The sequence below is a fragment of the Typopeltis vanoorti genome, chromosome 5, assembly GCF_054136105.1.
Source record: "Typopeltis vanoorti isolate ZY-2024b chromosome 5, IOZ_Tvanoo_1.0, whole genome shotgun sequence".
Lineage (NCBI taxonomy): Eukaryota > Metazoa > Arthropoda > Arachnida > Uropygi > Thelyphonidae > Typopeltis > Typopeltis vanoorti.
Window position 1 is genome coordinate 22,973,831 of NC_143553.1, and position 26,816 is coordinate 23,000,646.

General features: G+C 34.8%; 1 protein-coding gene across 4 annotated transcripts in view; it reads right to left on the reverse strand.

The window, feature by feature from the left end:
• Positions 1 to 10,231: 10,231 nt before the first annotated feature.
• The window catches only part of Su(fu) (suppressor of fused domain protein), a 494,976-nt gene continuing 478,391 nt past the window's right edge, over positions 10,232 to 26,816 (reverse strand). For all 4 annotated transcript variants that reach the window (XM_090393062.1, XM_090393061.1, XM_090393064.1 and 1 more), the window contains one exon: positions 10,232 to 10,445. In XM_090393062.1, coding sequence (XP_090249188.1) covers positions 10,374 to 10,445 — 72 coding nt within the window. In that variant the 3' untranslated portion in view covers positions 10,232 to 10,373. The remainder of the gene's footprint in view (positions 10,446 to 26,816) is intronic.

Here is a 26,816-nt window from a genome sequence, read left to right on the forward strand (position 1 = left end):
TAAGCGAAATTTTGGTTTGGTAGTCTCCTCTTGAGTTCAGTACAAAAATTTCCAAACACGATCCTCGTTGTGAAGATTAACTTTCGAAGGAGCCCACAATGCTATACGCAAACCAAACACACCACGTGATGTCCATGACAGGACCCCCAGCAAAATTCCAAACTCTATCTTATCACTATTCATCGCCCATAATACCATATACAAACCATTTACTTATCTACAGCGCATAACACCACACATCCACGACACTGACGTCGCTTCCCCCATTCACCCTACCCCTATTTGGTTTAAACTGTCCCACCAATAACAAAACGAATCCTTATCCACTAATAATCTTCCTTTTCCATTCAAAACAATAACGTCACTTATTTACAAGTAACAAATGATGACACTTATCATCTGATGAACAACACACATCCACGACACTGACATCACTTCCCCCATTCACCCTACCCCTATTTGGTTCAGTGTCCCACCAATCACGACACGATTCCTTATCTCTAACCACCACCCACAATTCCATACGTGAACCAAACTAACAATGTGACATCACACATGTTCCCCCAGAAAAATTCCAATCTCATGACGTCATCAGCTGAACAACCCATTACGTCACGATTCCTTATCTTATCTTGATCTGGTTCAGAGTGCCCGGCCTACTACTAAGCTCAGTACCAGCTATCTCCTGTGAAGAAAAGCATCCCCAGTCAGACCTGCACAAGCTTCACTAAATTCAATGTTCCACTCTGTACTCTTATAGGCTCAGTACCAACTATCTCCTGTTGTGAAGAAATTGATGCAGTGGTCAATAATCTAGAAAATACAATTTATGCTGGCTTGGCAGCAGCCTCCACTGTTACCACCCTAGCTCAAGCCAACCTGCTTCAGGAAGAAATTATACAGCTAATCCTAATAAAAAAAAAGAATCAGATGCCATTATCACAACACATTATCTCCCCAAAACCATCAAGAGCTAAATAGGACAACCAATTGAGTTCGCTGTGAGTTGAAAGATCACAGGAACCAACAGTGGGAAAGAAAGATGTTCCCGAAAAGCTGAGGATAATTCGCTCTGAAAATTGGCTAAAGCTCTCCACACGGATCCTTCCAACATCCATCCCATTCATGGTGAGAGGCATAGCTTACGAGATGATGAAAAGGCAGAAGCTTTCACGGACGCCCTGGAGCTTCAATGTAGTCCTAAGTACATGCATGCGGATTTGCTTTTTATCGACAAAATCCACCGGCATGTTTGCTACATGCTCTATCAGCCCTGAAAATATTTGTCATACTTCACCTAGGCAGTCTATTCTATCATTAAAAACTTGACAACAAAAAGGCCCCAGGACTAACAAAACTATAAAGGTGCTCCCACATAAAGCAGTTATGCATCTAGTAGTCATTATAAACTCAATGCTCAGATTCAATTATTTTCCCACTCGCTGGAAACAAGCAGATATAATCCTCGTTCACAAGCCAGGGAAAGAACCTCAGTGCCCCCAGAATTATAGGCCCATTAGCCTCGTCATGCCTGAGAAAAATTGCGTAAAATATTATTCTCAACTGTCTGCAAGATGAGGTGAACAAAAACAGCCTTATCCTGAAAGCAGTTTGGGTTCCGTACCAGGCACAGTGCAACTCAGCAAGTCCACAGATTGATAGTTTATAAAAACTGGTTTTAATTGGAGACAACGTACAGGAGCTATCTTTCTTGATGTCACAAAAGTCTTTGATAAGATTTGGCACAAAGGCCTTATTTACAAATTAATTGCAGCCAACATTTTACTATACCTTACTATACTCACTGACTCTTATCTGAAAGACCGGAAATTCCAAGTTAAGCTGCACGGACTCAGATCCTCCATGAAAAGATTCACTGCAGGTGTACCACAAGGCTCGCTGCTTTTCAACATCTGCATTGCAGATGTCCCAAGCATGGCATCAATGACCATGGTTTGCTATGCGGATGATATGGCAATTTTGATCAGATCTCTCAGGCTGCACTTAATTATGCAGCAACAAACCTAGAAAAATGGTTTAAGAAATGGAGGATAGATATTAATGCTGACAAAAGCACCGCCGTACTTTTTACAAGACGGAAAACATCTCACTGCAGAGAAGTTAAACTGTTCAATGCAGCTATTCCATGGCAATTCAAAATCAAATATCTAGGTATACAACTAGATAACCAAAGACAAATTAGCATTTCAACAGTTGAGTTGAAATGCTAATTCCCTTCAACCGAATTCCGTATATGAAACACATTCACTATATATTTCTTAGTTTTAACACGTTAATGACGGGGGTGGTGTCAAGCAAAACCATATGGTTTTGCTTGACCTGCAACATATGGTTTTGCTTGATCTATACAGGTTTCTGTTGGAGAGGGGATGTGATTCATTAGTTAGTGCTGTTTTATCCTGGTTGTCTCTAACTGCACCATTTGTTGAAAAATATAATAATGACTCCTTTAATTATGCATAGCCGATGCACACCCTAACGACCTTTTGCATACCCCCAGGGATACACGTACCACACTTTGAGAAACACTGCCCTATGATAATGTGTTTGTTAGACTATTCTAATGCTTTTGACTGTGTTCAGCATGTGTAACTGTGGGAAGTAATGAAAAGAATGGGTTTTCCTCAACAGGGCAGACTGTCAGTGAGATGGATGGATGGTGTTTGTGGAGTGACTTATCTTCAGAGAGTTGAGGCCTCCAATGAAAAACAGGACTACATAGCAAGGACTGGTGTGGTACATCACCGAGCATCAGAGTGACCATATGGCATCTGTGGATGTCCAATGAACAGAAGAAGGAGGCAGTGTGGGCAAAATAGAACAATTATTAATTTAATGTTCCAAAATGTAAGGTTATATACTTTGGGATGAAATGCTATATACTTTGTATCACAGTGATTGTACCGAATTGCAGGATATTGATGAAGTCAGAGATTTGGCGGATAGTGGACAGAGAGTTGATGTTCAGCGGCAACATTGCAAAAGTTGGCAAAATAGTTCAAATGATTACTCAGGTGTTGAAAAATACACCGACAAGTAGAGATAAGGAAGCTATTATATCTCTTTATGAGACAATGATTTGGTCACCTTGTGGGTCCCATGTGGATCAGAAGAGTAACCAAGTTTGTGATAGGTGTGTATGTTGCAGAGTTTAGTTAAGTGGTAGAAGAGAGGAGACACACAACTTATCACCTCAGCTACATACTTATTTCACCAAACAATAACGACACACAATGCCTTCTAACACCCACCACTAATAGTAATTCTGGCTCATTTGCCTATATGCAGGATGAAAAACTTGAGTTTCTGGGAGCAAAAATGCTCCTACCTCCATGAGATCAATTAACTCGTCTTCAATTGATAAAGCCCATATAAAGATTCCTCTTGTCAAAATAAGAAATGAACTTAGGATGCAATTCAACTGCACTTATTATTGAGGAGTTTTCTCCAAATTAGTTTATAATCTATTGTCAGACATATTCCTGTCTTCTGAGGTGCTTCTAACTGAATCCACCTAGATCTTGGCTTACCTCTGTTCTATGTGACTATACTACCTGGTATTCTCCCTCTCGACTGAAAGTTAACAATATTAAGTATCTTAGTACCTTCCTAATATGATTCTGCCACTGATACCATCTATGTGCACAAGTGAATAAATTTGTATGGAATAAGAGAGAAAACAATCAAAACACTAACCTAGTGTGTATAAGACAGTGTTCAAATCAGCTTTTTTAACTTGCAGATTTGAAAGTTGTATTAGAATGTTCAAAGATTTGACTGTTTTTCTCTCTTATTCCATACAAATTTATTCCCTTGACTCCACTGCACACCAGCTTTATTCTGTTGTCTACTTCCATATTTAATCTTCACTAAAATTATGCCTAAACAGTTGAAGTATTTTATTTGTGCTATAGGTTCTCAATTATAATACATCTGATGTTTTCAATGTTCCTAACTATTTTTGTATTTGTATTTTTACTGTGATTTTCATGCCAAATTTCCTATAGCTGTTAAAAAAAAAAAAAAAAAAAATAGAAATCAATATAGTTAAGAAGTACTGCAGAATAAATTCTACAGTAAGAGTATAACATCATCTGCATAAAGTAAAGGACTGAGACTGACATCTCCAGTTTTGATATCAGGTTTAATACCACTTCCTCCTGCTCATGTTATTTATCTGGTTATCTAGACCAAAATGATGATATCAATATGAAATAATGGAGGAAATATGAAATGATTATGAAGTGCTGTTAATAACACCCATACCTTGCTCCAGACCCAAACAGGGAACATTTGCTAGTAATAAGTTAACAATTCTAATCATCGAGCCATTGAGTAAGGCACTCGGGATGCAGATGTAATTATAAAAGGTAAACAAACAAACAAAAGAACCGACTGTGCACCACTGAGCAGCAGCTTGGATTTGCATGCTACACGTGGTATACAAACCATACTTTTGGGAACCCTGATCTATACTATTAAAATATTTATAAAACTTTCATCATAGCTTACACATGTAAAAAAGAAATATACAATTTAATTCAAAAACTTCAATATATTTCATCCAGTGTTACATGGATATAATCATTAGGAAGACAGACCAGTAACATTATTCAAAACACGAATCATAAGAATGAGTCCTGAAGCATGTGCATACTACTTGTATCCTGGTTGCAGCTGAGGTGATACGGTTACACTTTTAGAGTTCAAAGGAAAAATTGTAAAAGTTGCATAGATAAAAAATAATTCAAAACAATAACTAAAAAATCATCATGAATGATTAATAGTAATTGCTTATCAAAACTTAGAGTGGCATACAGTCTGATCTTTGGAAGATTCCATTTCACTTGTTCCAAGGAAAAGACCATCATATTTGAACCTGCTGGAATGAAGAATTTTTATCTGGTTCCAAAGAACTCAGTGCCCAGTGCCAATAGCATGTGAAGCGAAACCAGACTTGCCCGATTCCAAAAATGTAACGTTATCTTAATGTTCTTGGATTCTAATCAGAGCAGAATGGCCGCTCTTTCCAAAATAACAAAGATGACACAAAAATAGGGTACCTGATAGACACATGGTAAGGAGAGATGTGATAATGTATCCTTTGTAGATGGCAAAAAGAAGATAGTTTCTGAGCAAGTTTGAAGGAAGAGCAAAGAATTTGCCAATATTCCATGTGAGATTCCTTTAAGACAGGGTATTGCAATTCTTTACACATTGGATTGTAGTCTGATAGATCATAATCATCATAATCATTAAATTCCTGATATGTACCCTCAAGAGGTGTACAGGATATGATAGTACTACATGAAAAACTTACATCATTACTAACTTCATATCTATAATTTTCCTTCAAATCAATCACCTGTCAAGACTCCAACATTATTAGATCTTATATTTCTATCTTCTAAGGCACTTTTTACTGTATCAATTCACCTATATCTTGGTATTCCTCTGGCCAACCTGGCAGAGAACACTTGTTTTGCTAATCTTTCCTTTCCCATTCTGTTTAAGTGACTATACCACCTGAGATTAGATCTGCTAACAAATTCCTGTATGCTAACAATATTAATTTCTTTCCTAATATCCTCGTTTTAATATGATATTGCCAATGATGCCATCTGTTCATGCCCCTAATCTTTCTCAGAACTCTCATATCTGTGGTCTCTAGTCTTTGGTCAAGTGTTTTACTTCTAACCCAGCCCTCAGATCCATAAGTTAAAATTGGTTTGAACACTGTCTTGTATATACAGCTCATTTAATTTTGGACTAATTTTTCTCTTCCATATAAATTTATTCAGCTGATTTTCCAACATACCAGCTTTATTGATTTTATTGTCTATTTCCATATTTAATTTACCATTTTCAATAAAAATCGTGCCTAAGTAGTTTGAATCAATCAGCTGAAATGGTTTTCTTGTTCTATAGGTTCTCCATTCACAATGCAGTTGATATTTTCTATGCATCTGCCTATTTTCATTGTATTTGTTTTGTTATTGTTGATTTTCAAGCCAAATTTATTAAACATTTATTCGATTTAGTCAGGGAATCTTGCAGACTTTTGCTGGATTTATTTAAATATATAACATTTCTGCATAAAGTAAAGAGCAGAGATTAACATTTCCAATTTAGATCACAGGTTTAATACCACTTTCTTTCATAATGTGATCCATATAGATAATGAATAACAGAGGGGATAATGTACATCCTTGTCTGACACCAGATTTAACATTAAACCATCTTCCTGTACTTCCTTGAATTCTAATTGCTGAATTACAACTCAAATAAAGACTACGCATTGCTTGATATAATGCCCCATTGACACCATATAACTGTAAAGTTTTGAATAACTTTTCTCTTGGCACCTTATCATAAGCCTTTTGCATCAGCCTGTGATTTCTTAACTATTTGTCATAAAGTGAAAATCTGATCCTGACAGCCTCTATATGGCCTGAAACCAGCTTGTTCCTTGCCATGCTCCCATTCCACGATCCTTCTGAACAGTTTCTCTAGTATATTGGAATAAATCTTACCAGGAACACTCAGCAGGGAAATGACTCTGTAATTCTCACATTCGGTTTTATTTCCCTTTTTATATATGGGAGCTCTACTCCAATCATCTGGGATTTGTCCACCTGTTCAGGTCTTCTGAACTATGCAGTGCAGCCACTGTAAGACTTTTATACTCCATACTTGAGCATTTCTGGTCAAATATCACGTAATCCCACTGCCTTTCCACACTTCAGGCTTTTGATGTTTTTTCTACTTCAAGTATGGATATGAATTCCTGATTGCATGCCTGTTGAGTGTTTTTTTATTATTATTTTTATTTTATTTTTACCACTGTAGTGTCATCACTGCTTGTTTCATTTAGCAATTGTTCAAAGTAATTACTTCATACATGAAGGATATCTTTTTCTGCAGTTTTCATGTCAACTTTCTCATCTCTAATTCCTTTTAGAGCACTCTTTCCTCCATTTCTAAGCCTCTTCAACAAACTCCAGAATATCTTGCCACCTTCTTGATATTTATTTTCTATGTTCTTACCAAAGTCTTCCCATGGCTTATGTTTAGCTAGTTTTACACAGTGTTAAACTTTCTTATATTTGTCTCTGTATTCTCTAAGAGCACAAGCTGAGTTATTCGCCAGGAACTTTCGATATGTTTTCTTCTTTTTCTTCATTGCCTCTTTAACTTCCTGTGTCCACCATGGACACAATTCTGATTTTTCTCTCCTTCCAGAGAAACTTACCACATGCCTCTCTGGTTAAATCAATGTTTTCTTCAGGATTTTCCACCGAATCTACAAGTTTTGGTTCCTGTTTTAACTCTTTAATTTTTTCTTGAATAATGTTTGTGTATTTTAGTCTACTGTCAACATCTGAGAGCTGCTCAACTTTTATTCGCTTTAAAATTTTCTTACATGTTCTTCTTTTCGATATGAAATTTTATCCCGCTTAAGACAAAATGGTGATTACTTCTAATTTCAAATCCTCTGTACACTCTATTCCTGCACCAGTGAGAAAACATCACTATCAACAATAACATAGTCAATGAGACTTTTCTTATCCCTTGCCTCTTCTCTCCATGTGAATTTGTGCACATTTTTATGTTGGAACCTGGTGTTAGTAATAACCAGTCCATGTCCTGAGCAGAAATCCAACAGCCGTTTGCCATTATTATTAGCTTTGCTTTTTTCCTCCAAATTTTGTCAAAATATTTTTGTATATCTTACAATCATTTCCTACTCTGCTATTTAGATCCCCAACAAGGACCAACTTTTCCTTTTTCATTGTGTCAGTTGCTTTCTTACAGCTCAATAAATTTCTCCACTTCTACCAGTAGTAGAACCTTCTGTGGGACCACAGGCATAAATCAGTCTCATTGTCCAGTTCCCCTTTCTGATATTTGCTCAAATCACTCTACTTGATATTGCTTGCCATTTAAGATTAGCCTCGTATTTTGTGTTCAGTACTATAGCTAGAACTTTTTTTTCCTGATTGTCATTGCCTGAATATAACATTTTGTATTTATTGCTGAAAAAAATCTCACAGTTTTTATCTTTTTTTTTTTTGTTTCAGTCACCTGTATTATGTCAATTTGGTACATTGACATAATACAGGTTCATTTCTCCATGTGAAATGAACCTGTATTATCCAATTCCTGAGCTCCATTTCTTTGCCATTCAGGCTTCTTATGTTGATAGTACTGATCTTGATCTCTGGTGATGTGTAGTTGGGATGTGTTTCAGGACTTTTGACTTTTCATTGTTTGCCCTTGTTCCCTGGCAAAAATAACGGCCGCCTTGTTTAACTGGGTGACGTCCAAGCTGGCATGAAATTCTGTCACATTGCACCATCATTTTATATTTGGGTTTAAGCCAGTGGTGTAGCTAGAGTGTTTGCTGCCCGGGGCGGTCCCAGAGTTTTCTGCCCCTCTCAATACCAAAAATACCACAAAAAGTCAAAACGATGTATAGGTTAATAAATTAAAACATTGCTTATTTTTGAAGTAAAACTTTAATTTCAACATTCTAAAATTGTATTTTTCTTGCTTTTCTGTTAGCAAAATCGTCGATTACATTGGCGAAGTCTATTTCATAGTAATGTAGGTAATTCTTAATCAATTTTATTTAGAAAAACTCCTCTCACAACTACCAACACTTACAGCAATTGAAGGAAAATTCACGGTAGTATTACAATATTTGGGAATGAGTTCTCGAGACTGTATTTTAGAATTAACTGCAAAAGTTCAAAAAGATTCAAAGTGCCACCCAGGGCAGACTGTCCCCTCTGCCCCTCACTAGCTACGCCTCTGGTTTAAGCCAATAAGAATATAATTTGGTTAGCTAAATCCTAAATTGCCAGCCCATCCTCGTTCGTCCAGCATTCAGGCAGATACCCAACAGGGTGCACCACGAGAAGGTGAGGATTGGACATTAGGTCAGAAACCCTGGTCGGTTTTCTTCATTCCTTGATAGGTTATGTGGAGGTATCCTCTCAGTTATACAACTTTGGCCCTTGTATGATAATTATATCAATAATTTTTCATAGTAGTTTCATTGTATCTATTGCACATCACATTGCATTTAATTTTATTCAGTTTCTCTAACAAAGGGGAATCTGAAGAACAGATCATATAAGCTCTATATACAACACTCTAGAAAATATCCATCTTCGGTGATCATCATGTGAGGATGAATCAATGTATCTGCCACTAATGGGTGGTTTCTGATAAACTTAAAATTCAACATGACCTATAGGGTTTTAAATTACAGTATAAAGGTATCCAAAAAGTATAGATGGTTATTGGTATCATGTTCACGAACTTGATACTGGAATGCAAGACTTGTGTCTCAGCTGTGGTCAAGATAGAAGATGGTTGGCACATGCTTCATGACTCATTCTTATGATTCATGTTTTGAATACTGTTACTAGTTGGTCTCCCTGATGATGATGATGTCCATGTAGCATTGAATGAAGTATATTGAAATTTTTGATTAGAATTCTATAATTTTTACTTGTATAAGCCATTTCAAGTTTTTATAGATATGTCTGATACACCTGCTCCATTAAAAATTTTCCATTTCCACAATAAGATTGTCAAGTTTACAGATAACTGTATTCAGTTAGTACTTTATCTTTGGTTTTAACAATAGTAGTGTACAGAAGTTTAGCCTGCAGCCTCTCTCAGTATTTGATTCCTCATTGTCACTATATATAATAATTTTAATCTTAATATCCAATGTAATAGGTTTATACTTCTTCTTTTCACTGGAAGTAACAGCACCTTTACTCTGAATTTTATCTGCAATTATTAAAATATTAAAATAATAGTTATAAACAGTTTATAATTCACAGCAAATCACAAAAGAAGATAGATACAAAGCAATGATGTCATAAACAAACAGTTCACAAAAGCTACACTTCATTTGATTCATGGGCACATCATGTGTCACTAAAACTCTCATAAGGTAGGGTGTTACTGTATATAGATTATTTAAATCAATCATTTCATTTTGAGGCACCACCTCAAAATGAAAACTTATTTGATAAATGACAATAATTTTTTTATTACTGTGAATATATACTGGAGCTATATTTGGTATACATTTTTAAGTATCTACCAATTATTCACCTTTTATAACTGATGGATGATGAAAACAATTTGTTTTCACAGGATGGGAAACAAAATAGACGATTAGCCAAAATTCATGCACTCTCTTTATTTAAAAATTTTTTTCCATTCAGAAATGAAGAGCAACCTGAATGATATAAAAATTATTACAGACGACAACTGTGACTTTTTTCCCCTTCAAGAATAGGGCAGTTAGTTTTTTCTTTTATGTCTGTTCAGGACTCCTCTTGTATCAGACTTACGGACAGTCTTTTTTCAGGCCAGGCATATGTTTTTGGAAGGCTCATCTATACAGAGAAAAGAATAATAATTATATTTAAATCATATGAAGTCATATTTTATAACATTTGTATTTGATATATATATATATATATATATATATATATCTCTTATGCATGCAAAAAAAAAAAAAAATATATATATATTTATAGTTTACATATTATTATTATATGACACCTCCAAGGACTCATTGTAGGAGGACATGTTTGCTTTTCTAACATGTCCCATAAATTCTCAATGGGGATCAGATCCGTGCTACAATTGTGGTGGCTCTTAGGCTTGCTGAATCACTGCTGAACAATTCTTGCGAGATGGACAGTAGCACTGTTGTCCATAAAACAGCCATCATTTATTGGATAAAAGTCAACATTCAAGGATGGACTCGATCAGCAATAATGTTCAGATATTCCTTGGTAATCACTACTTTTCCAGCAATTATCAGGGGACCCATTCCATACAAACAAGGACAAGATGGATTCATTGCTTCATGGGGCTTCTGCAAGACTTTCTGCCTACTTGGGATAGAACAAGGTGTATCCTGACTTGTCGCACCACGACTTTTTTCCAGTCTTTCAGTGTCCAGTTACGGTGTTCCCGACATCAGTGTAAATGAACTTTCAGCTTCACAGATCCTCTTCAGTTCCTGCACAAAATTTGGTGACATATGGGTCAGGAACAGCCTTCTTACAGCACAAAGGAAGGTCTGTTTGTCTGTACAAGCCTTCTCAGACAATGGTGACCTTATTCCTGACAGACTGCCTTAGGACCACAGTTACATCTCTTAATCTCCTATGACAAGCAATGTGGGTTATTTTACCACTCATTAAACATGCATGATATCTTACTTTTTTAGAAATTAGTCAGCTCTGCTGTTTTCAAAATTGTGGCTCCAGCCAGACAGGCACCCAAAATAAGCCCTTTACTGAACTCTAAACGATCCTTTGTTTTTCCCATTGTGATCAAATTTTGATGATTACTGACATACAGCATTCGTAAATAGTTGCCTAGAACACATGGTGACACACATGACCAAGTATTTTGCATAAACGCTATGTAAGTGACATTTATGTACATCTGCATAAAGGTTTCTAATTCAATGGTCTGTATGTGTAAGATCTGATCACCAGCCTATCTCTTTGCTAACTGCCATGAAAGATTCAGCCTATACTGACATGACTTACAGTCCAGAAAAAAGAAATATAGCTGATTACTGGGATAGAACTTACATGATCATAGGCAGAGAGCTACCATGGCACCACAGTTGACAACATGAACATATTTCATGTGCACATACATACTGTTTTTGTATATGTATGATATAATAAAAAAAAATAATAATACATAGAGATTTTCACATATTTTTGAATTTTTATAGTAGTTTAAAATCAACAAGTCAAGAACATAAAGATCTTCACTAAGATATGTATAAAAACATATTCCACGTTATCACTTTTTTAATATATGGCTGAATATGTATCACTTATGTTTTAATATTTAATCAAAGGGATAACTAGTGTTTCGATACCTGACTGTCTCCTTAAGAATGTATGCAAATTTTCTACATTATAGTGATTTGCATTTTAGAGGAGCAACATGAAAAATTTTCAGAACTATAGCATCTATAGACAGTAAATAGATATTGTGGGCAAAGAATAATTTGCCCACAATTTAATGCTGCAAAACCAAGTAGAATGATAGTCATAAATTTTGTACCTTATTTTCGTCATTGGATTATTGTTTTCAGTCTTCTGATATAACCATTTGTATTGTGTGCATCACTGAAACAATTCCTGTTGGTATAGAGAGATTCATTCCACTTAATATTATCATCTCTTAACTAAGCTTTGGTTTTTCAAGAAGTGTGTCAGGGTTGTACAGGAAAAGAATCAGTCATATCAAATTGACTTTCATTGACATTTTTATCTTACCTTTACAACAGAATTAGATAAAGGAAATGATTATACCATGATACTGATGGACTTTTGTGAAGACATTTGACAGAATACCGCATTGAAACTATTAAATAAGTTGAAGCTGATGGGAATGGATATGAGGTTGATGTATGTTAGAGTGGAATCAAGCAAATAAGGATGACTAGTGAAGTGCCTCAAACTCCTACAAGGATTTAATGGGGATATTTAGTTGTTTGCTGACGATGCAAAACTGGGAAGGGCAATAGTTGATAAAGGCGAAGTAGATATGTTGCAGGATGATTTAAATAAATAGGCATTGTAGGCAAAGAATAATGGTTGTCAAATGTAAGGTAATATCTGCATTAGAAGATTACATCCTTTCTATCTTATTGATTGTACTGGATTACAGGAAATGGATGAGGCTAGGAATCTGGGGTGGACAGAGATTTGAAATTCAGAGGACATACTTTAAAATTTGGCAAAATAGTAAAGGTAGGGAGGTTATTATCAATCTTTATAAGGCTATGATTCAGTTGCATCTAGATTACTGCATACAGATTTGATCCCATGGGGATAGAGGATAAACTGAATTTATGTTGTTGCAGTTTAATTGACAAGTGGAGGATAGTGAGAGTGAGAGAGAGAGGGGACATGATAACTTGTAATTTACTAAAGAGATTCTATAAGAGACACTAAAGAAATATTTCAATACATGATGAGTAGGGAGGAAATGAGAGGTAACCCCCAGAATGAGTGGAGCAGATTGTCAGAGTGAATGAGTTAAAGGAGAGGTTTGATAGGTATCGCGTGAATAATGGTTAATGTGAGTCTTTCACAATGTGTCCTTTGACTTCATGAAGATACAATGTATAATAACAAAATATCTTTAAATGTAAAGAGAGAGCTTTATCTTGTAAACATTAGTGCACATTGTGCTAATATACACTGTTTGGAAAAGAGCCAACAGACATCCCCCATGGGCAAGGTGCATCGTGCCATGTGAAGAGTCATGTGTTTGAAGTTGGTATAAATTGGAGGAATATGATGCTCCCAATCAGTGCAACTATGTCTCAGTCAAATGGCTGTGAGAAGGGAACTGATGGAGTTTGAAAGAGGCGATGAAAGAGGAACTGATGGAGTTTGAAAGGAATGGCAATTTGTCAACAATATCTTGTTCAGAATATTGTTGACAAATTGCCATTCCAGGTCAACAATAAGCGATACCATACTGAGATGGAAGTGCAGAAGTCAACTGCAAGCTACCCAAAGTGAATGATCAACCACACTCACTGAATGTAACCATAGGGTGACATGAAGAATAACATGTAAAAATTGGCATTCGTTAGCCAACATGTTGAATGTGGAGTTCTTCTGGGCATTGAATGGAACACGAATCTGCAGAAAAACATTCATAGCTGAGGCTCACAACATAAGTTTTCATGGTAGGGTCGCAGTATGCAAACCCTTCATTATATGCAGCATCGTTTTCAGTGGTGCAAAGAGCATGTACAGTGGGATGTGGAAGATGGGAAAGTTGTGTTATGGAGTGACAAATCACTCTGTACTGAGCAGATGGATGGGTGTGGTGGAAGCTCAGTGAACATCTCTTACGAGACTGCATAACCCCAACTATGAAATTTGGAGGTGGCAGTGTGATGACATGGTCCTGTTTTAACTGGTTTGGCCTTGGGACTTCGTTTGTGGTGCCATGAATACTGAATTCCAGGAAGTACCTGAACATACAGGACAACACCATGCCATAAGGCTGTTGCTGTAACTGTGTGGTTTGTGGAAATGAACTTTTCCACACTTAACTGCCTCCAGCCCTCATCTCAACCCTGTTGAACATGTTTGAGATGAACTGGAGTGTCTGATAAGGTCAAGGGATGACCATCCCACAATAGTCCATAACTTCATTACATGCTTACAGTAATAATGGTCCAAAATTCCCATCGAATGCTATCATATGCTTGTGGAAAGAATTCTACAGTCATTGTAGCAAAAGGAGGTCTTAAATCTTATTAAGGTGAGTGCCATGGCTGCTTGTTCCTCGTACTATAGTGTCGTTCGACACCATAGTATGAGTGCATAAGTCTGTTGTGTTACTAAGCAGTGTATTACATTTCTAACCAATCAGTATTAAAAAAAAAGTATATGTATGTATATATAAAGAAATATAGGTGGAAGACATTATCCAATAGCCCTCATTGAGACCCTATCTTGAAAAAGTGTCATGTTTGGTCTCCAGAGTAGGGTCTCAAGGTGGGTGATACAATTATACTATAGAAATTTATAACATTTAACCCTGCGGAGGTTGCGGCTGATCAGATACAAACAAATTGTTTAATATAAATATTCTTACACATATCCAGTGTATAGCTTGGAGATCATGGCTAGCTGCCATGCATATATTATGAGTGATATTCCACACTGTTTATGCAGTCAGTTTTGGTTTAACACGCATTATGTAAAGGTGTGTGATATTTGATAGTAAATTGTATCTGAGAGATACACGAACTCCAATGTCAGTATAGTATTGGTTTAGTTTTTTTTATTTACCGTTGAAAATGGCTGGAAAAATATATTGATTGGATAATCCATCAGATGTTGAAGAGATTTAGTGAATGTTACTCGAGTCCGATGATGAGAATGATAGAGTCAAATGTGAAAGTGACATTTGATAGTAAATTGTATCTGAGAGATACCGCATACTCCGATGTCAGTATAGTATTGGTTTAGTTTTTTTTTTCTTTGTTTCTATGTTCAATAATTTCTAGATTGTAACTGAAAATAAATAAACCAGCATGTATTATATATGAAGTGCTCTTTTTTTTTAAGTTTTATCACATACTAGTAATGAATGTATTTCTCAGATACGCAACCTACACTGGGTTAAAACAACAATTTTTTCGACCACGACCTCTGCAAGATTAATAAGTGTGATTCACGTTGTGTATGTGTATGAGAGAGAGAGAGAGAGAGAGAGATGCATACCTACTAGGTAAAATGCAAATACAAACAAGATGTCTTTATTAAGAATATCCTTTGGTTGTAAAACTGCATCCATGCATCGTGGAAGTCTATCAGCCACCCTACTATCCATGCCAGCTTCATATCCATTCCCATTTGCTCCAACTAATGTAATAGTTTTTCATGCAGTATTCTGTAAAATGCCTTTGTAAAGTCCAACAGTATCATGGTGTAGCCATTTGCTTTATTCAATTCTGCTGTCACCTTATAAAATGTAACTAAATTACCTTTTACAAAGCATGCTGTCACCCATTCCTTAATTTTACTTTTAACAAACTTTTCCAATACTTTCGCCACTACTCCAGAGACATTAAGTGGTCTGTAATTTGCTACTTCTGTCTTCGAGCCATCTTTATGTAATGGAACTATCTTATCCTGTTTCTACTCCCTTGGAACCTTGTTGGAGCTGAGACTTAGATTAAACAACTTCATCAAAGGCACTGCTGATTTGTCTGCACATTATTGTAGTACACGAGCACACATACCATCCATGCCCACTGCTGTATTCACATTGATATTTTTATTAAACCACTTCGTCAGTTCACTTCACACATTATTGTAGCACATATACCATCCAGGCCCACTGGATATTGATATTTTTCAATATACTGAGTACCTTCAGTTCATCTGAAGGTTTGCAAGGGTATAATATCAGTTAGATGGATGATATGAATTAATCTTATAGAAACCCTTCAGTAATTTGAATGTCTCAATCATATCACCCCTTTTCCACCTATCAACTGATTTCTGCAACCCACAAATCTTCAACCTGTTCTCATAAGGTTCATTCCATAGACCTGCTATCATCTTGGTCACTCGCCTCTGGATCCTCTCCACCTTCTCTCCATCAAGAAGAAACCCTGTTGCCCAGATCTGGGCACAGTAGTCAAGATGGAGTCTTATCAAGGCTCGATACAGAGGAACAATAATTTGCTTGTCTCTGCTCATCAAAGTATTCTTCAGTAACCAAGTGATTTGATGAGCTGATTTAGCCACTTTTGCAATGTGCTTCTAAACTTCAACTCCCTATCAACCAACACTCCCAAATCCCTGGCCTTGTCAATCTCCTGGAGTACAGTTCCATCAATCTGGTATACTGCTGCTAATCTTTTCACCCCAAAATGCACAACCTTATACTTTGCCACATTAAATTGACATCAATTCTCCTTAGCCCAGTCCTCCAATCTATCGAAATCATCCTACAAAATTTTGACATCGTGTGCATTCACTATTGCTCGACCCAACTTTGCATCATCAGCACACAAATGAACGGTTCCTCTCAGATCCTTTCCTATATCGTTAATGAACAAATTAAATAGTAGTGGTCCAAGAACAGAACCCTGCAGCACACCACTAGTCACAGGTCGTCTTTTGGACTCTACCCCTGAATAAATTACTCTCTGATATCTCTCCATCAACCACCCTTCTTCATTCATTCACTTCTTTTTTTCTTGTGCACACTTAAATATTCACTAACATCCTTTTATCTTTGCACCTGGAAATGTTAAAATGTCAAACTTTTAAAATATAAGACATACACACTGGTTCAGAAAATAAATGTAGAACTCCCGATTCCTATGCTCCGCTTACTTTAACTATTACTGCCGAAAGTTTTTCCACTTGGTTATATTATAAATTAAACATGTCAAGAAATTGTATTCTTGGTTTCATCCTTTATCCAAGTGTAAGTAAACAAGGTTTGCCCTGTTGCAGTTAACTTCACAACAGGGCAAATCGTATATAGAGGCTAATGACTTCACATTGTTACACCCTGATAACTTAAGAATGTGCAAATTTCAGTTATCATAATGAAGAGAAGAATTAAAAACCCTGTATAGATAACTAAGTAAGCAAGCTTGTTCCTAAGCAGATATCGTTAAGAGCCTTTGAAAGTAACAAATACAAAAAATAAAAAGAAAGAAAATTATGTTTGCATCCAAGTGAAAAATATAGCTGCAATTGTTTGTTGAACTAAATAAAAAAAAAAAAAGGGAATTTTATTACAGTTGTGATATGATAAAATAAGTTTAAGTAAAGCAAAGAAGATTAGTCATAGGAATTTGTATGTGAGAGGCTATAGTTTTTCCACTTGAAATAAGAGATTAAAGATTCGAGTTAATTCTTAGAAATTTTTGGAAAGAGGATTAATTTAGTATAGATGACATAGAGGTTAGCTTAAACAAAACCCAAAGCTCAAGGTCATAATTCTCGAATTGAGACTTCGTCACGTGTCAGCCGCATGCACACGAACCGCATGATATTTTGGCAGAAAAACGCCACTCTAATTGGTCAGTGAAATCGACTTCAGTAAGGGGAGAAGAAAAGAAATTGAAGAAGGTGCCAGTAGGGGTCATCGTATAAAAGGGTTAGGAACCCCCCCACGAAGCGTTTTTCCTCAGAGTTTTCTTCACGAGTCTTTGTATAGGTCTCAGGCGGTTTTCCTGAGTGATGGGTTAGGGGTTTTCTCCGTCCAACACAATAAGGAAACAAAGTGTGCGGGATTTCGATTCCGTGTTCCTATTGTAAGAAATGAGGGATGCTGTTTAGTTAAAAAGAAAGAAAATAATGTCAGTGTGTTTCATCATCCAGTGATCGTAACGAGAGAAGAAAAAAATCTATAAAGAAGTCAGTGCCCATGTGGTGAGTTTCACAGCCATAGAATAGATGATCCTATGTATGTCCTTAATTGAAGCATATAAGGTAAAGATTGGGAAAGCCCATCTTAGCGCCAAAAGAACTTAGGAGTGATAAGTTATAGAAGAGTTCATCCTAGGAAGGTACAATCGGAAAAGGGTAGACCAGTGTAGAAGACGCAAGTCAAAAGGTACTGTAAAAACTCGTGTCAATTCAAATCATATGTAATTGTAATAATTGCTCAAATTACTGAACAGTTGAAGGGATTAATGAGAATTATACTAGGACTTTACTACATGTCAAACTAGAATGAAAATGAGCTATTGTTATTGTTATTGTTAATAGTGATGTTTATTCCCTGGTGCAGGACACCAGAGTGTACAGAGGATTTGAAATTGGAAGTGATCACTATTTAGTCTTGAGCAGGATAAAATTGAATTTCATATTGAAAAGAATAACATGTAAGAAAGTTTTAAAGCGAATAAAAGTTGAGCAGCTCTCGGATGTGAACTGTAGACTAAAATACACACAGATTATTGAAGAAAAAATGAAAGAGTTTGAGAACAGAAATCAAACCTTGGAGATTCAGTGGCAAACTCTGAAGAAAACATTGATTGATTCTGCCAGAGAGGCATGTGATGAGGTTGTCTGCAAGGATAAAAAAAATCAGAATTCCCTGGTGGACACAGGAAGTTAAAGAAGAAAGCATATCAAAAGTTCCTGTCAAATAAGTCAGCTTGTGCTCTTAGAGAATATAGAGACAAATGCAAGAACACTAAACACTGTGTAAAACTAGCTAAACAAAAGCCATGGGAGGACTTTGGCAAGAATATACAAAATAAATATCAAGAAGGTGGCAAAATATTCTGGAGGTTGTTGAAGAAGCTTAGGAATGGAGGAAAGAGTGCTGTAAAAGGAGTTAGAGATGATAAAGGTGACATGAAAATGGGAGAAAAAGATATCGTTGAAGTATGGAGTAATTACTTTGAAAAACTGCTAAATGAAACAAGCAGTTATGATAGCACAGTGGTAAAAAACACTGACCAGGCATGCAGTCAGGAATACATATCCATACTTGAAGTCGAAAAAGCCATCAAAGGCTTGAAATGTGGAAAGGCAGCAGGAGTAGATGATATTCAACCAGAAATGCTGAAGTATGGTGGTATAAGAGTCTTACAGTGGCTGCACTGCATAGTTCAGAAAGCCTGGACAGAGGGAAGAATTCCCGATGATTAGAGTACTGCTCTAACAGTACCCATATATAAAAAGGGAAATAAAACTGAATGTGAGAATTACAGAGGTATTTCCCTACTGAGTGTTCCTGGCAAGATCTATGCAAGTATACTTGAGAAACGAATGAGAAGAATTGTGGAAGAAAAGCTTGGTGAAGAACTAGCTGGATTCAGACCAAATAGAGGCTGTCAGGATCAGATCTTCACTTTACGACAAATAGTCGAGAAAGCATGGGAATATAACAAAGATCTATATTTAAGTTTTGTCGATTTGGAAAAAGCATATGACAAGGTGCCAAGAGAGAAGCTATTCAATACTGCAGTTATATGGTGTCAATGGGGCATTATATCAAGCAATACTTTGTCTTTATTTGAGTTGTAAGTCAGCAGTTTGAATTGAAGGAAGTACAGGAAGATGGTTTAATGTTAAATCTGGTGTGAGACAAGGATGTACATTATCCCCTCTGTTATTCATTATCTATATGGATCACATTATGAAGGAATGTGGTATTAAACCTGATATCAAAATTGGAGATGTTAATGTCAGCTCTTTGCTTTATGCGGATGATGTTATACTTCTAAATAAATCCACTACAAGATTCTCTGACTAAATTGAATAGCTGTTGTAATAAATATGGTATGAAGGTCAGCAATAAAAAGACAAAGACAATGAAAAGCAGAATAATTGAAAATGTCAACTGTGTTGTAAATGGATAACCTGTGGAACAAGTAAAACATTTCAGCTACTTAGGCACGATTTTTAGTGAAGATGGCATATTAAATATAGAAATAGACAACAGAATCAACAAAGCTGGTATGGTGGGAAGTCAATTGAATAAATTCATATGGAATAAGAGAGAAATTAGTCGGAACACTAAATTAGCTGTATACAAGACAGTGTTCAAACCAGTTTTAACTTATGGATCTGAGAGCTGGGTCAGAAGTAAAACACTTGACCAAAGACTAGAGACCGCAGATATGAGATTCCTGAGAAAGATTAGAGGCGTGGACAGATGGCATCAATGGCAATATCATATTAAAAACGAGGATATTAGGAAAGAACTTGACATTGTCAGCATCCAGGAATGCGTTAGCAGAGCTAATCTCAGGTGGTATGGTCACTTAAACAGAATGGGAGAGGAAAGATTAGCAAAACAAGTGTTCTCTGCCAGGTTGGCAGCAAAACGACCCAGAGGAAGACCAAGATATAGGTGGATTGATATGGTACAAAGTGCCTTAGACGATAGAAATATAAGATCTGATAATGCTGGAGTCTTGACAAGTAACAAACTGATTTGGAGGAAAATTGTAGATAGGAAGTTAGTAATGATGTAGTTTTTTTTATGTAGTACTATCATATTCTGTACACCCCTTGAGGGTACATGGCAGGAATTTGATGATGTATTATATTTGCAATGTTTTTTTGCATTTTAGCACATATTATACATCATCAAATTCCTGCCATGTACCCTCAAGGAGTGTACAGAGATACCGCATCGTACCCTGCAAAATTACCGCTGTTAGCTCCCTAGTGTTAATAAGGGCACTTGTTCAGCAACAAGATATTTTACAAAAATATAGCATTTAGTTTACCAAATAAAAAAAGGCACCATTTCCAATTGACAGTTAAATATGTGCTTATTATATTTTATTAATAAAAAAATTATAGTCACATACTAAAACTAAACATTTTAGAACCCACTTATTAGATACTGAAGAAAACAACCCATAAAGTATCATACAATGTAAATTTGATAAACTTTTATAGTCTATATATATATATTAAATTATATTATGCATGAATTCTCCTTGCTCCCTGCAGTAAACAATATGCCCCCCCCCACAACAGCGATTATACTGCAGAAACACGAAAAACAATTAGTTTTATCATGTCACTGAATAAGGTTCACAGACATCTGCAGACTGTAATATATTTCTCAACAAGTAGTGCAATTACAGACAACTGGGAATATAAACACTAACTAATGAATTACATCTCCCCTCCAAAAGACGACTATATAGACCCAAGCAAAACCACATGTTGCCGATGCAACCTAAGGTTTTGCTTGACACTACCCGGTCATGAACGTGTTAAAACTAAGAAATATATAGTGAATGTATTTCAGATATTATGGAAATCGGTTTAAGAGGATTAGCATTTCCATTCTGTTGCTTTTTGTTTGAGTTGCACGATCATTTGTTAATACCGCACCAATCACATGCACTTGTTAATAGCTGCTTTTTCTCTACTGGCCTACAATCACACATATCTTTCACTTCTCATTAGTAATTTGTCAAGGATTGTTCATTACATATCTCAGGTCTTAAATTACTGGTAATTTTTTCTTGATATAATGGGAAAGAAGATGTCTCTATTTCGGTAGATAATTTTGATGTTGCGGTCAATGAAACCGCTCTCGAGGACAGAAGAAGTGATGGAGAATAGAAGCTTCTTGGTAAGTCATGCCCATTTTAAGTTTTTTTTTCTGAAAATTTTAGTTTCCGAAAATCCCCGCATATATCTCGCACCACGATTTTTTTGCTTTAATTTTGGGAAAAAAGTGCGAGTTATATTCGAGTAAATACGGTAATTTTTTTTTTGCTTTCAAATTCTTAAGTATGGATCATTCGTTAAATATTGGATTTATAAAATGCGCAAAAGAGAGCAATATATAGCAGATATAGAAATAAGCAATTTCACTCCTCTCACTGATGATAAATTATTTATATTAAGTAAAAATGTATAGTATCTTTATAAATTTTGTTCTATTAAAAATAAATCTTTTTTTTGTTCAAATGTATATCTAAATTAAAATAAAACAGATATTTACAATGAAATAAATATATTTTTATTTATTTATTATTATTTTGAAGGGTATGTCGATAACGTACTCGGTAAATATGAAAATTTAAGAAGGGGTACATGGATATCTGAAGTTTCAGAAATGCTAATCTATCAAAATATTTAGTCTGAAACATAGATGTATATTATGCTGTTCGTTTTCTTAAATTCTGCTTCAGATTTGGATAGACAAAACAGCATGATATGCACTTACATTTTTTTCAGCGTCATTTCAATTTTGAATGTGAAACATATTGAATATATTGTGTATTCTGTGTTTAAGTGATTTTGGACAATTTTTGACTTAGTTTTTAATTGTGTATTTATTTTTGAGAGAAAAATAAAATTTTAAAGATTCTTACATTGCCCTCAATAATTATAGTTTACCTTTAATTATCAAATTATTGTATAAATTAATTATTTATAGTAAAAATCTGTAGAAGGCAACTGTTTTAAATCGATTTTTATAAAATAAGATTTAATTGTTTTAAACTCTTAAAAATAATAAATTAACTCAAAATTAATAGAAAAAGAATAATTTATCAATACAAAATTTATTTAATATATAAAAAATCAGTAATTTGAAAGAGAAAAAGTTATTGAGAGCTACTTTTCTCAAAAGGAAAAGAGAAAAGGAAGAGCAAGTAAAGAAAGCAATAAATGATATAAGGAGATTTGGAATTTATGTGAGCAAGGTGTGCTAACCTTGCTCACACAAAGGGAGTCAGGAGCAGGTTTTTTGCATGGAGAGTGGCAAGTGATTGAAATACATTGCCCGAGAATGTGGTGAGCGCAGAGACAGTAAATATATTTAAGGCGTGGTATGATAAGCTATGTGTATAACAGTGGACCTCCCACGATGAGTCTTTGACTCCATGAAGGTTTTTATAATAATAATAATTATTATTATAAATCGTTCACATATCTGCAAAATTTTCTTATATGGCAGTTTGCTATTCCTGTATTAATGTGTATTATATTATTAGCTTGTTGAATGAATTTTGTTACCTCATATTTATGAAGGTAAGTCGTAGTTAAATACGTGATTTATCTTAGTAATGATTTTGAAATAAATTATTCATTTCATTTTCTTTGTAGCTATAGCCATGTTGTTTTTAACTTATTTTACAAACGTGTGCATATATTTGAAATTGTGCCCACTGACTACTATATGGAGTTTTACGTTAATATTAAACAAGGTAATTTTTAATTTTATTTTGCTAATTTATTTTTCTTAATGCAGTAAAATCAGATAAAAATTATTGTGTAAAGGGGTTAGACTTGGCAAATGACGATTCAATTCTAAATTTTTTACTTTGTTTTGGACCCATACTTTATGAAAAATAAATAAAATTTTTTTATGATTTCAGAAACAAACAAAAATGGCAGACCAGAGAAACAAAATGAAAACCCTTTCTGGTCATCAATAAAGAAAAAGATGAGCAGAAAGAGAAGTTATTCGAGCTCAGCAAGAAAATCAATTGCAGAAATTTTTAAATTAATGGAAATAAGAGTCAGTGAAAGGACGTTCCTGTGGAATCCCCCACTGACAATGAGTCTGAAAATTCGAATTTGTGTTTAGATGATAATCAAGTTCTTGAGAAACATCCAATAGCTTCAACTTCAAATACAAATACCTTAACATTAAATTATGAGCTTTTTTGACGATCCAGCTTTATGGCAAAACTTGTCCAATTCAATAATCGATATATTAGTAAAACAAGGTCCTCCAGCTTAATCAAAAGAGACTTTTTTTCCATGTGATGAACATAATAGAAGTTTCATGTACTGCATGATAATAGGATTTTGAGTAACGGAGAAACCATTAAAAGATCTTGATTACTTTACTCAAGTTCAAAAAATGTAGTATTTTGTTTCTGCTGCAAATTATTTTCTGATATTCGAACTATGAACTTAATTTCGGAAGAAAATAACGATTGGAAACATATGTCCCAAGTTCTTCAGTGCCAAGAAAAATCTCAAGAACATTTTAATAATTTTGCAAAATAGATTGATTTGGAAAAGCGTTAATAAAAAATGAAACTAAAATTGATCAACATCAGCTAAAATTACTCAAAAAAGAACAAGAATGCTGGATGCATGTTTTAAAACATATAATATCGGTTATTAAATTTCTTGCAAAAGAAATCATACAAATAATGATGGAAAATTCTTGAAACCGATTGAATTATTCGCGGAATTTTACAGCGTATTACAAAAACATGTAGAATGCATAAAAAACAATGAAATTCACATTCATTATTTAGGGAAATGTATCCAAAACGAAATCATTAATATATTGAATAATGAAATTAAAAAAAAATTGTATCTAAAATAATGAATGCTAAGTATTTTTCAATAATTGTTGATTGCACCACTGATATTTCGTGGCAGGAGCAAGTGTCCTTAATTGTAAGATGTTTCTATAAAAGAAAAAAAATGAAGAAGTCCAAGATTATACAAAATTATACAAGATTATCCAAGATATTATACAAATAGAGGAAAGGTTTCTAGATTTTATTAAAATTAATAATACAACAGGAAGTGGTATGGCTGAAAAAACTTTAAAATTATTAGAAGAAAAAAAACTCAAATATTCAAAATATTCATGGTCAGGGATATGAGAATGGGTCAAATATCAAGGGGGAAGAATGCAGGGGTACAAGCACTTAAGGAACAAAAATCCCAGAGCAATTTTGTTCCATGTTGTACGCATTCCTTGAACTTGGTATTGAGCGATGCAGCAAGCTGCGATGTAAATACGGTTTTATTTTTTTACATTATTCAGTCAATCTATAATATTTTTGAAGAAAAGAAATATATTATTTCTTTTCTTCATCAAGTCATCGATGGGAAGTTCTTCTAAACCACATCCAAAATTTTACTTTAAAACCTTTATGCACGATGAGATAGGAAAGTCACGTTGAAGCTGTAAAAGCAATACGAAATCAAGCAAAATAAATTCATCAAGCTCTAATTTTCATCACAGAAGATGACAGCTTAATTGGGCAACAAGGCATTAAAACAAAATTGGAAGCTAGTTCGTTAGAAAAAAAAATAATTCTTTCAAGTTTATATTTGGCACATTTGTTTGGTATGACATTCTAAGTGAAGTCAATGCATCTAGCAAACAATTGCAAAATATTTCTTGCAATATTATGAAAGCCTTGAAATCATTAGATGTCATGAAAAAATTCTTGACACCGTACAGAAGTGAAAATAATTTTTTGAAAGTTAAGTACCAAGCCCATAACTTTGCTCTAAATATTGGGTTAAATGCTGATTTCCCAACTAATGACAGCACACGAACTCGACATGTAAAAACTCAACTCGATCATGAATGTCCTGACGAATCAATTTGAGAGACAGTTTCAAATTAATTTTTTTAATGTAATTCTTGATTCAGCAGTAACATCAATTACTAAGAGATTTGAACAGCTAAATAAATATGAATCAATTTTTGGGTTTCACTTTAACATTGGTAACTTAAAATTTGATAATGATACAGTAAAAAAGGCTTGTTTTGACTTAGAAACTGTTCTGTCTGATGGTGATCAAAAAGATATTTCAGCAATAGATTTATTAGATGAATTAAAGATATTGTCTCTGAGGATATCAAATAATTATTCTCCCAAAGAAGTATTAAATTATATTTGTGCAAATAACTGCATAAGTCTTTTTCCTAATGTGTACACATCACTATGAATTCTTTTAACAATCCCAACTACAGTTGCAAGTACAGAGCTGGTTTTCTAAATTAAGACTTATTAAAAATTATTTGAGGTCCACAACATCCCAAGAGAGATTAGATGGCTTAGCCACTTTATCTATTGAAAGTGATATAGCTGAGACATTAGATCTAGAAGAAGTAGTAAAGTCTTTTGCCGAAATTAAGGCTAGAAAGGTTTATTTTTTTTTAAATAATTAAAACTCTTAATTCTTAATTTACATTTTTTCATATTTCTTTTGTCATATTTAATGTGATTTATGTAATATTTATAAACTGTGTTAAAATTATGTACTCATATCATCATCAGTTGAATCAGTCTTGGGACTGGTAGCTCAGCAGCAATTTCCTCCATTCCGCTCTGTCATTGGCTTTCTTCTTAACCTTCCTTCTGGTATCTCAAACCCGTGCTGTCTTTGACTTGGTCAAGAAAGCTTTTCCTTGGTCTGCCTCTTCTTCTTTCCCCCTCTCTCTATTTTGCCTTCAGTTATTCTTTTCACAAGTCCATCATGTTGAAGTATATGTCCAAACCACCTATCTCTTCTAATTTTGATTGATTTAATTAGAGTTCTTATTTCTTTTATCTCTCTCAGGACTTGTTGGTTTGATTTTTTTCCTGTCCATTTTATTTTGTTCATGAGGCGCCAGCACCACATTTCAAAAGCCTCCAATCTTCTTACATCTTCTCTGCCTGAATCCAGGTTTCACATCCATACAGTGTAATGCTCCATATCAATGTCTTTACTAATTTTTTTTTTTCAATTGTAGGTTGAGGTTTCCTGTTAAAATGCTTTTCATCTTAGAGAATTGGGCTTTTGCATTGGGATTGTTTATTCTTGATCTTATGTCTTCTCTTGTTCTGCCATCTTGTGTTATCAGGCTTCCTAAATATTTAAAGCTTTTCACTTGTTTTATTTGTTTCCTGCTGATGTCTATATGCTCTATATTGATAGGGATTTTGCCTGTAACAATGATTTTAGTCTTATCTGTGTTGATTTTCA